Genomic DNA, 18161 nt, shown 5'->3' with positions numbered 1-18161 from the left:
TGTTATTGTATTAATATATATTAATGTTAGCTAAACTTATTTTCACTTCAGAATTTTAAAAATTTAAAATGGCTCAATGTACGAAAGTCAATAAAACCTGATATCATGCTTTGTTTTATTGTTTTATGCATCAAAAGCTTTCATACTTGAGAAAAAAAAAACAACTTGTAAAAGCAACACAATGTATTGTCTTGAACTAAAAAGCAATTTTCCACAGCAGTTTCAATGTTGTGAGAAGTGGGCATCATGTTTTTAGAGTGAGGTAAGAATAACTTCTGCTTAAAAGCGTTTTCCAGAATATTGTTGATTGGGTTTGCATATTAGATATAGCAAGTAGTGTTGTATGTCAGAGGCAGTGCACAGCGATGTACAGTCACTGTCTAAAATTCAGAGTTCACATGAACAGGAAAAAAGTTACAGGAGTGTTAGAATGAATAAGTTCTCTACTGAAGCAAATGATGGGTAAATGGGAAAAGCGGATGCTATTGTGAATGCAGTCTGTAGCAAGTGTGCACATTGGCATTAAAATCCATTAAAAAATATTTCATACCGTTATCTACACTACTGCAGTCATGGGAATATACTAACAGTGCATATTTTGGCATCAGAGTAAAGAAATATCCAGCTATATTATAGCTTGGAAATGTTGAATGTTGGCGGTCTCCTTTTTTACATTAACTAGTATACACGAACACCCAGTCATAGAGAGAAAAGACTACAGAAATCAAATTATGTGATTTGAAGATTTCTAAACAGAATGTTACCATAATCAGGTTATCTGTATACCTTATATATATATATATATATATATATATATATATATATATATATATATATATATATATAACCAGATCAGGACCACAGAGAGGTGGAGTAGTAGTAGTACTGACAGTATTCTGGCACTATCCAACATGAGAAATAGTCTTTTCATCAAGTTTCTTATGTATATTTTCTGTCACTGACATGCACTTTTATAATGCTCTAGTTAAGATTTTCAGCACTGCATATCCACATCCTGAAATGTGCTCTAATTAAAACAGTGCTTAATACCAGATGGAATGACAGCATTATTTATAAAATATAGGTTTGTGACTGAAATCTTAGGTGATGTTAATCAACGTACTCTGTAGTTACAGTTGTCTCAAAAATATAACACTCAGTGTGAAACATAAAACAGACAGTCATAGCAGTAGTATGCATATTCTTAATTTCTTGTAATTACTTTTATTATTATTATGTTTGTATTTAGCTCCAGAGGTTTTTCAGTCATTTGTAGATGGACGTCCTGGCTACTCCTATGCAGTAGACTGGTGGTCATTAGGAATTACATCATATGAACTTCTACGAGGCTGGGTAAGTAAATTATGATTTGTCAAAGCTCTGATGGACATTTAAAGTAAAAATCAAGCATTCTGAATTTTTGGCAGTAGTATGTCAGCTATTTTTCAAAGCGTACCAAAATTATTGTTTTCAATGTGTCACCAGGCTGGGTAGAATTTTGTCCTTACTACTGAGTCATCTTGCCTTTAATATCAAAAGATTTTACATTTATGGAATTTTATCCTCATGCCAGAACACAGATTTGGGTTCTGGCACTGTCGTGCAGCATACTGGAATGGATATGGTACTCTAGAGGTACCATTCTTTATAATGTTAAATGGAGTTCTAATCTGCCTTTTCTGACAGTAGCTCAGATGTTTAAAAGTCATTTCTATAATTAGATTATTATAGTCAAAATAAATTGCAACCTAGTTTTGTCAAACAAATGTCATGTAAGCTATTGAATCAATTAAATTACAAATACAATAAACGGCTAAGTAACTGATGTTTGGTGTATAACAGAGAACATCAGGGTCACAGCCTGTTGATACCAATGTCAGTTTTGTAACACCAAATACCTTTGTATAGATTTTCCGCAAGAAATTCCTGTCTTATAAATTTGTAGCCTCATATCTGCTCTGTACTTATTAATCATAATGGTTTTAGTGAAAGTTAGAATTTTATACAAAACTGGAACATTCCATTAGTGTAGAAAGAGAAACATAAAATGGTTTAGTGATTTGGCAGGCTATATAAAATCAATAATGGGAAAGATGCTCTTTTGACGAACAAAAGATTTTCATCGTAGTTCCTAGTGCGGCCATAAAGCTAAGTATCTTAGCTAAGTAAGCCATAAAACTTCCACATTAAATTACTGTTTTAATACAGTGACTCACCAGTATATTTCCCTTCTAATTTAGCTCTATCAGACTTTTGTTGTGACTGTGGCTGGCAAAAGTAATATTGCAGTGCTGCAAACCTCGGACCATCTTATTGTACGGCAGTGTTTTCCTCACTCAGAAGGAAAACGAGTTGAGGAAAGTTGACACACACAACATTTTTACAGGATGGTGCTGCAAAGTTGTTCAAATATGACTTTATTCATTATATAGTGATATTTAAAGACTATACTGCAATGCATTTATGTCAAACTGACAAAGGTATTTTCAGTAAATGTAAGAACTACAAAAAATGTTTGCCAAAACTACCTTCGGTAGACATTCTTACAAAAGTTGATTTTGCATTTTATATGTGTTAGCTGCCTAGCTAACCGATTAGTGCTGCAAGCCTCTGGTCAGCTGCATTGTACAGAGGAGTTGTCTGTCCCCTTTGACAAATGTAAATCAAGTTGATGAAAGTTGACAACAGCACCTACCCAGGACATCATTATCACTGGAAGAATCTGCTAGAAAGTTGTTTAAATGTGACTTACTCCTTACTTATTGTTCGGTATTTTAAAACATGAATAACATTTTCTTTATATAGTTGACTTTGTACCAGGGAGCCTGCATTCCAAATATAGTTTTGCTGTGTTTGGAATGCCATACTGTGGTATCTTAGTCAGGAAACAGCACAGCTAGCATTTCCTCTTCAAGAGCTGTTTAGCAAGCATTATTTACTTTTGTATTTTATTCTTGGTTAAATTGCGTAACTTTAGAAAGTTGTATATACATTTATCCTTTTCTTGCTTAAACTATGACTGTAGAAGGCTACTTATAAATGTGTGTTACTTTGCATATAAACAATTATTGCTGTGGAGTTGTTGGTGACTTGTACTGTTCCTCATTAGATGACACTTCACTTGGCTCCCACCTCATCAACAGCCACACTGCTCACAGCCACTTTTATAGATATTATACCACATCCCCAATTATTAGTGTTACCCAGTAAACCAATATAACACAGTCCATCTTAAATTAATATAAACATGATGTAATGCAAACAAATAATGTAATAATGTAAGTTCTATATTACAAAACAAACATACAAAGGCTTACACTTTCTCTAACCCTCATCTCCACATCCCCAGACTAAAGGTAACAGAAACAGGCTACACATACATTAATACTGATCGGTTTTCCAACAAATATCATATCGATAACTGACGTGCATTTGTGGTGAGTAATAAAGTGCTCCCACCTCACAGCCAGAAAGACACCCACAGATAACTCATTTTGTGCAATTACATGCCTCTTTGACAATTCTAAAATGTCAAAAACAACAAAATTAAAAAATATGTAGGCATTTAACTTAATCCAGAACCAAGAACAAGTACTTGACAAAAGTATTCAATATCATAAGTGCCTTAACATGAATTCTGCATGTGTATATAATGACTGGTTTACAGTTCAGTGTTCTGAAATTCATAAATGTGACTCTCACAATAGTTAGACTGAACATAGAAAAATACAGTTACATATGTTAAGTCCAGGATCACTTTGTCTTACACTACTTCCTTTTCTCAGAGGTATTGGAGTCTCAGAGTTCATTAGTAAAAGGGCAGGGATGGGGGGCTACAATCCCAATGTTGAGGGTGCAGGCTACAAGACATCTTGCAAAACACAACTTTAAAGAAAAACAGTGATTGTTCACATTGACTGTTCTATTGTTTCACCTTTTTTTTTTCCTTGCAACTCTTATGACTCACAATTTCAGGGCTCAGAACCTAGTATGTAAGTACTAATGGAAATGTGGTTACAACAATATAACCCCAAAATTGTTACTATAACAGAATGTTGGTTAAAAGAAGTATATCACTGGAGCAACCCACTAAACCAGTAATGCAGACAAGTTAGACAACTCAGGCATACCCTGCATTCACTGACAGCAGGGAAGGTCAGAGACATGGTGGTAGGGTTGTAAAGGTAACTAAAATGAAACTAACTCAACACCACATTTAATAACAAATGTTACTAATTCCGATTAAAAATTATACTAATCCATCACCAAAGTTAATAGCAAAAAAAGTAATACAAAGAATAGCGCCAGTCCCAGCTGGTCACTTATACAAATACAGCTAGATGGACATACAGCATTATTCACTGGAAAACTAGATATTCCTTCCCCTAAAAACATTCCTCAAAAGTATGAACTTTTGTGTGGACAACTTCGTACATTATCAAAACATGATCAACTTATTTTTTTAGGAGATAGTAACACAGACTGGTGACAAACTTCTTACATTAACAAAACATTATCAAATTATTATTTGAGAGATATCAGCACAGACTGGAACCAAAAACATAAGGCATATGCTGAAGTAAATCTGTCCAGTTAGGCAACCTAATACAGTTAGTGGGAGGAGGAACGCAGCAAATACTGAAGAAATTTACTACCTTGATATTGTAATAACCTATATACTAGGCAAACTAAAATTTCTCTAAATACTGCCCAATAGAATGAGTGACCACTGCCTTGTTCTCGCTGTATGGACAGTAAAAACAAACAAATGAATAAATACCATGGTATTGTGTACAGTTATAGTATGACTGCTATAAATATAACATGCTGTTTGACTTAAATAAAGTACAACAGTAATATTTTGTCTTACAAATGATTATCTAAATATGGAACAGGGAGATAGTCAGTTATGATATTCTATGACAGAACAAGACAGCTGTATTTTTTTTTCCATTGAAATAAATCAATGCTTCTCAATCAGCAGAACTTTTATAGTTGCATATGGCAACATGCACTCAGATGCCAGCTGTTGTATAAGGGTTTCACAGGAGTGTGCACTTGGATCATTGTTGTTCTCAGTGTTTATAAATGATTTACTATGGGAGGGCTAACACATATTGTTGAATGCATGCAGATGATATAATACTTACTTAGGCTAACAGATCTGCACAAGAACTGAAAACATGTCTGCTAACTGATGTGTGTGTGTGTGTGTGTGTGTGTGTGTGTGTGTGTGTGTGTGTGTGTGTGTGTGTGTGTGTGTGTGTGTGCGTGTGTGTGTGTTGGGTGTGCTATAGAACTATATTCACAAAAATAAGCCATGTTTGAATAAAGAAAAATACACAGCTATGGCCTTTGGTACAGACAGTGCAGATGCACACCCAGATGTATCCCCTAAGAATAAAACATCCATACAGAGCAACTCCTCAAGTAGTTACTGAGCAGAAATAATTACAAATAATATAGATCAGAATTTATCCTTCCAGTCTTACATAAACTTCCAGTCTTAAAAGTGGCAAGATAACATATGGTTAAATATAAAATCACTTATTTGCTTACAAAGGATGCTAGGAAAGCAATAGGCCAGAATGTCCTGCTCCCAAGATTAGAACACACTCTACTTATAATTGCCCTTAATTCTCTGCAAAGTACTTGAATGTTTCCAAAGGAAAAAAAATCAGAAAATAAAATAGTCATTCATCTGAATTTGACAGAGAATACCAGTGCATAACTATTAACTTAGCTAACTGATCACCAGTAATAGCTAGCATCTAATATCTACTAACTTATTTATGTTGACAGTACCAATCATGCTGTGATATTAATCACACCTATTGCACTAGCTTTGTGGGCTACCTTGTCTTTCAACTGATAATGCTACAAACATAAACCATACACAGTACTTTTGTCTCACTGAAACTTAAGTGCAGTACTGAATTTGTGATCTTCAGCCTGGCAAGCACATAAAAATGACATCACATGAACTTGAAATGAAAAGAGTCACTTATTCAGCCTAAAAACATTTTACCACATTTCATTTATTTGAGTTTCAGCTCCAGGCAGATGTGAACTAGCCTGACAGCAGTCAGGAATGACATGGTTATTTAATTGACTGCTGGTAATCGTTAATAAGTTACACTCACTGATGCCCAAGTTGATAAATCACCATTAAAAATACAAACTGCTGATTGGAAATAAGAACTACATTCTCAGAGATCAAAATGGAACTACACCCTATATTCCATCACATACCCTTGCTTGAACAGAAGGGGTGTTCTCAAAGGTGGTCTGAGTAATATGGAATAATCTTCCACAAAAGATCAGAAATGCAGATAATCTAATTCACTTTAAAAAGTTTCTCGACACTCACTTAAAAAGGAGTATAAATGCACCTTCTATGATAAGCCAGGTTAACAATTGTCAATTAACACTGTTTACAGTAATTTATTATACATCCCCACTCATTTTAGTTCTCCTTGTTTGGCAGCTGATATTACAATAGAATCATTGTAAATATTTAAATACCATAAATCCTGGAACTGTGGATCTAACTTTCCTATGACTATTTTTTATTATATTTATCCTTCCATTGACTAATACTTCTATATCTAACATATCCATTACCCCATGAGATATTAGTTATGCATATTCATATTGTTGCTTTAAATCTATATGCTTTGGAGATTACGGTGTGGGTATATGCTAATTCACTTAGAGGACATTTTATATTTCTCTAACTATATCACTATTTTAATTATGTGCTTTGTGTATATCAAATTGTGTCACAGTATTTTGCATGTTGAACAATAAATGTACTATTTCTGTTATCAGGTATCGGACATTGCTATATCATGTATGTACACAAAGCATATCGCATGATGTTCAGCCTCTTTGTAAGTGTGCTATTGTACTATCCTTTGTCGAAGTCTTTGGCCCAGGCCATGCCTGTAATAGGTCTTTGGACCAATACACCTTCCTGGATATCAAAAGTAAAATAAATGGAAATAAAACAGCCTAGGTATTTACTACTCCATGTGTAGTATTGTTTTGTTGTCATAAGTTACACTTCTACAAGTGAGGATTAATATTCAGGTCCCTTTATTGTCTGACTATTTGCCATTCTTATCTGTATTACTGATTCAATGAGTTACTCCTGTGTCCTACATTTAGCATAATTTAAGACTGGTTAGCAGATACTGTTAGCAGTTTAAAAGTGGCAGGCCTGATTCAGACTCACTATTGATTCTACTACTCTTTGTCTACACAGATTTTACTTGTCTGCAGAAGTCTTGGTTTTCTTCATAGAAGAAAGAAAGACTACCACTGGATGGTTAGTGAGGTATCAGCTTGGGTCTAAAGTGTGGATTCCCATTAAAGTGACCAAGATCATCCATAAGGCAGAACAAACTTTAGATGGAGGTCCTGCCTGTTTAAAGGGGATAATCAGGAAGCTTTACAACTATTCAAAGCTAATAGTCAGAAACTCTGCACCTGTGGCCTGTTATAGGGCATTATATTGAAGTACAAGGTTGATCCACAAAATGCTGTGTTTCTTTAATGACCTGTTGTAAACTGTAAGCCACACACTCATAACAAAAATCTGCCAGAATGGCTACTGTAGCCATTGCTTTGTTAACGCTATATTACCAGCTGTCTCCATTATTCAGTGCCAAAAATAAAGCAGACCTGATGAAGAGAGATATTGCTATCTGATTTATATCCACCTAGACTGACAATTCTTTTCAATATGTTATCAATATATTCTAAATGCAGAAAGTAACTGTGTGCTTCTCTTTTACCATCAACCTGAAATGTGAAATTATTCTTTAAGAAGTTCACTGAATTCCTTGTCAGCTTAATGTTGGAATCCTTAAATTTCTGGCTGGAAAGGGCTTCAGCATTTGGAATGATGTTGATGAATCAGTGAGTCTTGAATTTAAATTCCTGTAACTTACATGGGATTTACATTTGTCCAGTTTGTATTCTCTATAATAAAAAGTCAATCACAACACTAAATTTTGTGTTTAGATGTGGTCACTTCTAACTCGATGCTGGATTGGTGAAGATGGTCTTTTTGTATTACCACACCCTGGTCTAGTTTACTATGACACTTCCCTAGCAAGATCACCCATTTCTGAACTTGTAACATTTAGGAATTTAAAGAGCATAATACTCAATGATCATCTTCTTATACTAAGCCAACACTATCCATTGCCCAGTATGGATGATCCAGACATGTTTTCCTGTTGGCTATAGTAAGGCTTTACGTCAGGTCCTGGATCACTTTACCCTATTTTGAGGTCTTGCCTCCGTTAGGATGCATGAGCCATGGTTTGATGATTATCATTGAAGTCTCTAGCGAGAGGGAAATACTATGCGACTATAATGTCAGAAGCATAGGTCGTGCATACTTGAAAACAAAAGAAACACAGCCTTTTGTGGATCAGCCTTGAGTTTTAATACAGTGCACCATTTTCCATTCAGAGATCATTCACATAAAGCAGGCACTCTTGTCCAAGATGATTTATATCTCATCAAACTGACCAGCTGTATTTTTTTCATGCTGTAGGAAAGTTTAACAAGCCAGCCTGCCATATCAAGAAGAAGACATTTTCTACCTCAAAATGTGAATCTGCAGCTACCTATCACAATGAGTAAAACTCTGACTATAGTTGAGACATCTCAAGCTTGAATAGCAGCTTGGTGCTTGACAATGCATGCAAGGAGATGTCCCTGGGAGAGATATGGTGGTTCCCTCCTGATTTGCTACGCCGTTCTTATAAAAGTGCCTTGACTTAAGAGCAGAAGTTCCTTATGATGCAGGGAGCAGGCGCAAGGAAAATAAACAGGTGATGGTTGCCCTTGTGGCAGCAAGTGAGTGAACACACAAGCAAAGACAGAGAGGAATAGGTAGACCTTGCCATGATGCAAGTGCACATCACCAGCAATGTAGGTGTTACACTATAACTGAAAATTGCTGTTGTTGCCAGGATGTGGATGACAGCATGAAGTACCCTGATAGATGCCACAGTAATGGCCTGCCCTCAGACAGTGCCATGTCTGATGAAAGGAGACTTGCTGTTCAGCTGGCATTGGGCAAGTATCATATAAAAAAATTAAACTATGGCCCATGTTTTGAGAATAAGATTAATGTCATTATTTACATGAGAAACTCAAAACTGTGCATCCATAAGCAGAATTGTGAGGTTGTCAGATTTTCTGTGACTTGAAGGTGGTCTGTATTTTTCCACTTGACTATTCAGAGGACATGGATGTAACTTCTTGCTTCAGTTAAACAATTTTTTGGGTTAATCATTGGTCTGTCTAAGCTTGTACATTTTTGCCTGGAATTCTATGGGTTGTTGCATTCCATATTGTTAGATTCCATCTGAGAACAGAAACGTTTCCTAACTTTGTCACAGGGAATGTTGTTTGTTTGCTTTATCAGGAAACAGTATGTGTGCCTGTAACATCTGGACAATTACTGCTCTATCTCAAACCTTCTTTTTATTTGCAAAGTTAATATAAAAGTTACAGCCAGGCAGTTTGAATATTCCTTTTAACTCTTATGACCTTATTGTCTAATTTTAATCTCCTTTGAAAACTCACCCACAATACAAAGACGGCTGTCTTAAGCATGCAGAATCACTTTCTAATATTGAAATGTCAGTGGGATTATCTGCTCTTCACCCCCCTCATTCTCTAGGTAGCTTCTGACACAATGAGCCACAATAGCCTGCTAGCCCATGTATGGAATAACTGGAGATTATCTTCAACTGTTCTTGATTTGTTTACCACCTACATTTTGGGGCCCACTGAAAGTGTAATCCAAGGGATTAATTTTTCTGGTAGCAATGCCATTCACTGCAGAATTCCACAGGGCTGAGTGCTGCATCCATTGGTGTTTATGATGCTCACTTTTTGCAGCTGTTAGTACTCAAGGAACAGGCTTATGCTGTCATAGCTACAATAATAGTACGCACTTGTATCGCTCCCCCTCTCTGGAGCAGGTAGCCAGGTTTGCTAAACTGCACTACATTTGGAGTGTATCCTAATTTAGATCTATCAGGCAATTTAACTCTCTAAAGATAACTGCAATGTTAGTGCATACCAGTCTATGATCCTCACTTCTCCATGTTTCATTTCTATCACCCTGCACAAGGGAAATACACTGGGGTTAGTGTCAATATTGCAGTATTTAAAGACTAGGTACCAGTTTTTGGAAAATGTCTTGTTCCCCCATGTGAGGACTATAATCCAGAATAAAAGAAAAAATAAGTTATGTCTTACCATAACGTTTCATCTGTATTGTTGATCCTCGTCCACTCATTACGTATGGGTTACGATTCCAATATCGGAACCGAGCCGGCCATATACCAAGCTAGCGACAGCGATAAACTCTCGAGCGAAGCAATCTCTTACCCATAATCCCCCTCTCCCTGTTACCTCAGATTCAGTTTGCAAGTAGAGGCTTTCTCTGGCCAAATGACCTAAAGAGAAGGATGGTGAGATCCACTAGAAGCCATAGGAGGGGGAAGGAGGGAGGGTCGTAATGAATGGACAAGGATCAACAATACAGATGGAACATTATGGTAAGACATAACTTCTTTATCTGATATTGTTAATCCTCGTCCACTTCCTTACGTATGGGACAGAGTCCCCAGCTACCTCTATTCCTAGGAGGCTTTCATGGAAGGACATTCCTGAGCACCATAGAACCAAAAGATGCTCTTCCCCTGGAGGCCAACTCCAACTTGTAATGATTGATGAAGGTATGAGGAGTGGCCCAAGTTGCAGCTGCACAGATGTCATGTAAAGAAGCTCTGGCATGGAAGGCAGCAGAAGTTGCCACTGACCTTGTTGAATGAGCCTTGACGGTAGTTGGCAAAGAAGTATTGTGTACCGAATAAATACGGGTCACAGTGTCTTTTAACCATCTAGCCAAAGTGACCTTAGCAACAGCACATCCTAATCTAGATCCAGAAAAAACCAAGAGTAACTGCTCTGATTTATGTAAAGATTTAGTCCTTTGCAAATAGAAACGAAGTTGTCTGTGTTCGTCTAGGGTATGTAGGCAGTACTCTCCCTCATTAGAATGATCAGGAAAAAACACTGGCAATTCAATGGTCTGATTAATAGACAATTTAGAAATGACTTTTGGCAAGAAGGAAGGGTTAGTTCTTAAGGATACCCTGTCTGGATGAAAAATCAAGTATGGACTCTTTGTACATAGGGCCTGAAGCTCAGAGATACATCTGGCAGAAGTAATAGCGACCAAAAACAAGGTTTTCCATGACAGATATTTGAGGTTGCATGAAGCAGCTGGTTCAAAAGAGGGCAGTGTCAGAGCTTGAAGAACCAAAGATAAATCCCAAGGTTGAATAGGTTCTCTGAAAGAGGGTTTCAGATGATTCACACCCTTTATGAAGGCTTTACATAACTTGTGAGACATGAGGGAGGAGTCTTGGACATTCTCATGGAAATTAGAGATCGCAGCCAAATGTACTCTAATGGTAGATGCTGACAGCCCTGATTGAAATAGGACGGTTAGATATTCGAGTACCATCGACACTGGTGCTGAAAAGGGATCAATTTCCTTATCTTTCAGCCAACAGGTAAATCTTTTCCATTTGCCTAGATAAGTCATTCTAGTGGAAGGCTTATGAAATGCAATAAGAATGTCCCGTACTTGTGAAGGAAGATCATTTTGCCTGACAATCAAGGGAATTGGAGGAGCCAAGCTGTGAGCTTCAGACTGTGCAGGTTGGGGTGAATCAGATTCTGCGGATGGGAGATCAACTCCGAGGTTGGATGATGAATCCATGGTTGATCTAGCAGGTGAGGCCACAGAAAGGGGAACCAAATCTGACAAGGCCAATATGGAGCAATAAGGATCACTTTGCTCTTCAATCGACGGGTTTTCTTTAGAAACTGGGGAATGAGGGTGGGTGGGTGGGAAGGCATAAAGAAGACCCGAGGGCCAATCGTGAACTAGAACATCCCTGGGTGACTGTCCCAGAGGGGGAATCAGGGTAAAGTAGTTGCTGCATTTGAAGTTGGTCGTGGATGCAAAGAGGTCGCAGCATGGATGGCCCCAACGGTGGAAGATCTCCACCGCTATGAGAGGATTCAGGGACCACTCATGAGGTTGAAGAATGCGCCTGCTGAGTCTGTCTGCTATCATGTTGGAACTCCCAGGAATGTGAGTTGCTAGCAGAAAGCGGTTGGTAGCCATCACCCATTGCCATATCCTCATGGCCTCTCGACAGAGGGGGTAGGATTTGGTTCTGCCTTGTTTATTGATGTACCAGACTACCGCCATGTTGTCTGATTGTATCACAATTGTCCCTGATGGCAGCAAGGGATGGAATGCCTGCAACATCAGAAGCACCGCTCTCAGCTCTAAAACATTTATATGCAGATGGGCCTCCACTTCGGACCAAGTGCCTTGGACTGTCTGACCCTGACATAGCCCTCTCCACCCCATCAGGGAGGCATCCGTGGTCACTGTAGCCTTGGGCTGCTGAGGGGAGTAGGGGCGAGACCATTGTGATGGGTTGTGGTTGAACCACCACTTTAGATCTTGTTTGCATCTCTGAGTTATGTGAATCTTGGTTGAAAGGGGAAGCTGGAAAGGATACCATTGGGTGAGCAGTAACCATTGTAGAAGCCTCATGTGAAACCTGGCTAAGGGGACAATGGTGATGCAAGCTGCCATGGACCCCAACAGCTGCAGGATCGAGTGAGCTGTGGACTTTTCCATTGAGAGAACTGGTAACAGTTGCAGTCTGATTCTTGACATTCTGTGTTCCAGAATGGACGCTCTGCACGTTTTTGAGTCTAAAATGACCCCTATGAATTCTGTGGACTGAGAAGGGGTGACATTGGATTTCTGCCAGTTTATTGTTATGCCCAACTTTTCGATTGTATTGAGAGAGTATGCCAGGGCTTCCTCCAATAGGTGTCTGGTGGGGGCAGAGAGGAGCCAGTCATCTAGATATGGAAAAACCTGAAAACCTTGAAGTCGCAGGTGAGCTGTGACAACTGCCATGCACTTTGTAAACACTCTGGGGGCTGTAGAGAGTCCAAAGGGCAGTACTCTGAACTGGTAATGACTGGCTCCCACACAGAAGTGCAGGAATCTTCTTGATGGTCTGTCCACCTTTATGTGGTAGTACGCATCCTGAATATCTATCGAGCACATCCAATCGTCTTTTTCCAAGAGAGGAATGATAGACTGTATAGTGACCATCAGAAATTTTTGCACACTCATAAATTTGTTTAGCACACTGAGATCCAAAATTGGTTTACAGTCCCCGGTTTTCTTTGGCACCACAAATAGTCTTGAGTAGAATCCGGATCCTGTCTGGTCTGTTGGGACTACTTGGATGACTCTTTTGTTTAGCAACTTTGTAATCTCTAGAGCTGCTTCTTCCCTTTGACTGGGTGGAACATCAGGAAATCTTGATGGATAGACAGGACAAAGTTCAAAGGGGATCTTGTGACCTCTGGTTATTATCCTTTGTACCCAAGAATCGTTGGTAATGGTTAGCTAGGCAGAAGGGTACAAAGAGAAACGTCCCCCAACCACTTCCAGAGGAAAGGGGTTGGGCCGCTCTTCAGGAGCACTGGTAGGATTGCCCGGAGAAGAAATCTCTGGAACCCTGATTACGCGGACCCCATCTGCTGTGAAAGGGGTGTCTTCCCTGTGAGTTTCCCCCTCTGCTCCTAGGGGAAAAATCGGCCTGTGTGTCACGGAAAGGACCCTGAGATTTTCTGTACCACATATTCCCGATCTTTTGATTTTTGGAGAAAACACATTGGGGGGAAGAATAACAGACACCTACAGCAGACAGGGTCTTACCATCCTGTTCACACCTGGCCAATGTAGTTTTGACTTTGGGTCCAAACAAGGAGGAGGACTTGATGGGAGCATTGAGAAAGGAAACCTTGAAGGGTTCTGTGAAATTACATAAGCGCATCCAGGCATGTCATCTCAAAACAATGCCTGAACTCGCTGCTCTAGTCACTCCTTCTGATGCTTGGGACACCAAGTGCATGGAGGAGTTTGAAATCGATTCAATAGTGGCCAGTTGAAAGGCCACTTTGTAATGGACTTCATCAGACACGGCACCTGCCAAAGTTTCAGAGAGCTCAGATACTAGGTCTCTTTGAAGCCTGATGAAGTGTGCCATATAATTCAGGGACCTGATAGCAAAGGTTGCTGATGCAAAGGTGTGCTTCCCTATCCTATCCAATACCCTGGACTCTTTGTTGGGCATATGGACAGTCTGGCTCTCCTCTTCTCCCAGGTCTTTCTTAGTTGCGGCTGCCACCACCAGAGCATCTACAGGGAGACCTTTAGACCAATGAGGTTCAGAAGCAGGGGGGACAAGATTTTGTCTGGCCTCCAGGGAATGGCCTCAACAGTATCAGTGGTCTTCCATGCATGCTGCACAATGAGCCGGACCAGTTCATCTGCAGGTGGGGTAACCTAGGAGGTAGAGGGCTAGGCGGGAAAAGCCTGCAGGAACACAGACTCCTCAAAAGTTAGGTTAGAGGACTGCCGTTCTCCTCTCTGTTTAAGGATTTCTAGGATATCACCAAAGGATACATCAGAAGGTGAATGAGGGGACCCTTCCCCATCATCAAAGTCTGTGTCTTCAGTGAGAGACTCCTCAGTGGAGTCCATATGTTTCCTCTTGCACAAGGATATCCGATGAACTTCCTCAGAGGGAGACGCTGGGAAAGACACCATCAAGGGGGTATCCTGTGGGAGTATATCCTGAGACCTCTGTGCCCGGTGTCCACTAAAAGTGACCTGTGTACATAGTGATCCAGAGGAGGATGGTGAGATAGTAAGCACAGTATCAGCGGTAGATGCCAAGGTCTTCTCCATGACTTGGAAGGCAGGTCCACTAGAAGAGGGGTGAGTGCCCAAGGGGGAAGTCACCACTCCCCTAAGTGATCCAGCCTGCCGACTGGGAGTCCCAGGATGGCTGAGAAAAGTCAAATCCTGGGTCATAGCAAAATTTTTCTGCCACGAAGGCAACTGCGGCTCCTTAGAGAGATCCATAAAGGGAACCGTAGAGGGGGAAGACTGTGCTACATCAGTAGATTTCAAGGGAGAAGGATAGGTCTTGAGAGGTGGAATTCCTCTGGCCAAAAGCACTTGATCCACAAGTCGCAATACGTCATGTTGGGAGAGGCTTCTGGTAGATCTCACAGAAACAGCCGAGGGGGGAAACAAGTCTATTGAGAGATGAGGGCAGGTCGGTGCCCATCTCAGCAGACTGCACCAAAGACAACGGTGCCGTAAAGGACTGCACTACAGGTGTCTGCACCAAGGAAGTCATCAGTGCCGATGTAATGGTCTGCACCAATGAAAAGATCGGTGCCGAAGTAGTTGTCAGTGCCAAGATTGGAACCAATAAAATAGTAAACAAGGACTGAGCTGTCGGTTCCGAAATAATGGTGGTCTGCGCCAACTGTGAGGTTGGTGCTGGTAAAGAAGTCTGAACCGAGGGGTCCCTCGGTTCCAATACAGCAAAGGACATCGGTGCTATAGACATAGGTGGTGCCGAGGACTTTTTCGGAGACGAAGATCTAGGCGCCGAAGGTGTCGGATCCAAAGCAGAAAACTTTGCTTTCTTTCTTGGTTGATGAGAGTCTCCAGCCGGGGACGAAGGAAGAAATTTAGCCTTAGAAGCATCCTTAGACTTCTTTTTATGGGATCTTGGAAGAGTTGAGGCCTCCGATCCAGAAATAGCCTCTGAAAAGGGAGACTTTAGTAACCCTTTCAGCAAAAGTTTATTTTTCCTCTCTATCAGTGTCCTGTTGGAAAAATTCTTACAAATCCCACAGGGTGGGTCAACAGTTAAGTGAGGCGCACCTAAACAGAAAACACACAAAGAATGTGCATCTGAAGTAGGTAGTTTATGTCCACAATCATAACATCTTTTAAAACCAGTACTACTTTTTTTATCTGTCATGTTAAAAGAAAGGCAAATACCAACAATACTACAAAACACAAAATTACTCGAAGAAAAGAAAGAAAAGGCTATCTACCAACTATGGTAATCAACTGATACCTTACATTAGATAAAAAAGGGTGAAAGTGACTAAAAAATTTTTAGAAAACTGAAAGAAAAGGGAGTCGCTAAATGAGATAAGGTAAGAGAAATCAGAAAATCAACTTTTCTGAGAGAAAAAGTCCTTATTTTGAAATAAAAGGACAAAAAAAGGTTTCACTTAGCTCAAGAGCAACAGCCTGACACAACCTGACGGCGACGCAGCAAACGAAATCTGGGGTAACAGGAAGAGGGGGATTATGGGTAAGAGATTGCTTAGCTCGAGAGTTTATCACTGGCACGAGCTTGGTATATGGCCGGCTCGGTTCCGATATTGGAACCGTAACCCATACGTAAGGAAGTGGATGAGGATTAACAGTATCAGATCATACAATATGCAGACCTATGTACTGTGGACCATGTTCCAAGTTCCCTCTAAGACTACTGCAGTGCCCTTCACCACATGCTATAAGATAATTTCTTTGGAGTAAACTAGTGCAGAACTCTGCTGCTTCATTGTTCTCTAATATTTTGAAGCAGAGTCACATTACTACTGAGCTTTAGAGTCTGACCTTATTTCTGGTGCCTTGTAGGAATAACAAAAAAGGTGATTTTGACATTCTTAGCCTGATGTGATGTGGGTCCCAAGCATCTTAAAAACCTGCTGACTCCTACAGGTCATTCCATGCTATTTATTCCAATCAGTAAAAATTAAATGAAAACTCTAGCCAAGCTAGAACTTCCACTGAGTGACCTCCCAAACCTTTTGTATCAGAGGCACATTGGATATATGTAAATAACCCTTATGAACATCAGATGTTTCAGCTATGTAGCGATTCTGAATGCCCATAACTTACCTCTTTTTAAATAATTTCAACAGAAAATTTTAGGCCAATAAAACCAAACCCGCTGTGAGTGCTTGACTAAGCATAAGAAACACAGGGCTGTTATACCCAGCTGATGTCCATTACCATTACAGTGACTGCAAAATATCCCAACTAACAAACTAAAACAAAGAGTAAGAAGGTCACACAGAAAAAACAATCAGTAAAAAGTAAATGAAAACTCCAGCCAAGCTAGAACTTCCACTGAGTGACCTCTCAAACCTCTTGTATCAGAGGCACATTGGATATATGTAAATGACCCTTATGAACATCAGGTGTTTCAGCTATATGGCGATTCTGAATGCCCCTGACTTATTTCTTTTTAAGTCATTTCAATGGACAATTTCAGGCCAATGAAGTCAAACCCCACTAGCTGTGGATGGCCGAAATATGCATATCCACAGCTATTGCAGTTTGGCTGTCAATCATGTCGTCCCAGGCAGACAGATACTGGATCCCCTTAGAATGACACCAGAAACTTAACCAATTGTTGAAGCCAATCATTTTCTGCTTGTACTGTGGTATCATTCTGGGTGATGGTAGAATACTGCTCAGGGCTAGGGTCATACCTGCCTAGGCAACATAATCCGTGAGTTCCATCACATCTCTTTTCATGTAGTCCAGGGAGGTATGTCTCAAGTAATTCACACTCACATGGACAGTGAGTCATATTTGTACTTGTTGTGGAGTGACCTGAGTGCATGTGTTATGTGGCGGATCCTGGCACCTGATAGACAACTGACTGTCACCTTCTCATTGTTCAACCTAGTGAGTGGCACATCAGTGTGCCTCACAATTGAGTCTCCTATGATTAGTACATTGGGCAAAGTGTTTTTCCTTAAGGGCTTGGGTTGATGGGCACACTGTGGTGGTGAGCTATGTGTTCTGGGGTTGGTGTTGTGTTGTGGTGGTCGAGTGTGTTTCTGTCTCGGGGATCCCTGTTGTCTGAGTAAATTTTTATTGAGAGCCTCCGCAAAGGTGGGTGTATGGTTTGTTGACTTTGGTTTTAGACCTTGTGAAGGTGCGTGTATGGTTTGTTGACTTTAGTTTTAGACTTCTAGCATGTTATTTCAACATTCTTGGGAAAGTAAGCACAGTAATAAAAGTTGTATTAATCGATTGGGCTGATTGTATTGAGTATTTTAACTCAAATTTCCTCATCAGAGTTTACAGCTAGACAAAATTATAAGGCTCCCTATTGAAATCT

The 18161-nt window shown here is 39.8% G+C and overlaps 1 protein-coding gene across 1 annotated transcript in view; it reads left to right on the top strand.

Moving 5' to 3' along the window:
• The first annotated feature begins 458 nt into the window (after positions 1 to 458).
• The window catches only part of LOC122788671 (serine/threonine-protein kinase 32B-like), a 641627-nt gene continuing 623924 nt past the window's right edge, over positions 459 to 18161 (top strand). The window contains exons 1-2 of the mRNA XM_044055567.1: positions 459 to 462; positions 1250 to 1353. Coding sequence (XP_043911502.1) covers positions 459 to 462; positions 1250 to 1353 — 108 coding nt within the window. The remainder of the gene's footprint in view (positions 463 to 1249; positions 1354 to 18161) is intronic.

The sequence above is a fragment of the Protopterus annectens genome, chromosome 14.part0, assembly GCF_019279795.1.
Source record: "Protopterus annectens isolate FY-2018-M chromosome 14.part0, PAN1.0, whole genome shotgun sequence".
NCBI classification, from domain to species: domain Eukaryota; kingdom Metazoa; phylum Chordata; order Ceratodontiformes; family Protopteridae; genus Protopterus; species Protopterus annectens.
The sequence above is the reverse complement of the archived record's forward strand: the minus strand, read 5'-3'. Positions and strand labels throughout refer to the sequence as shown.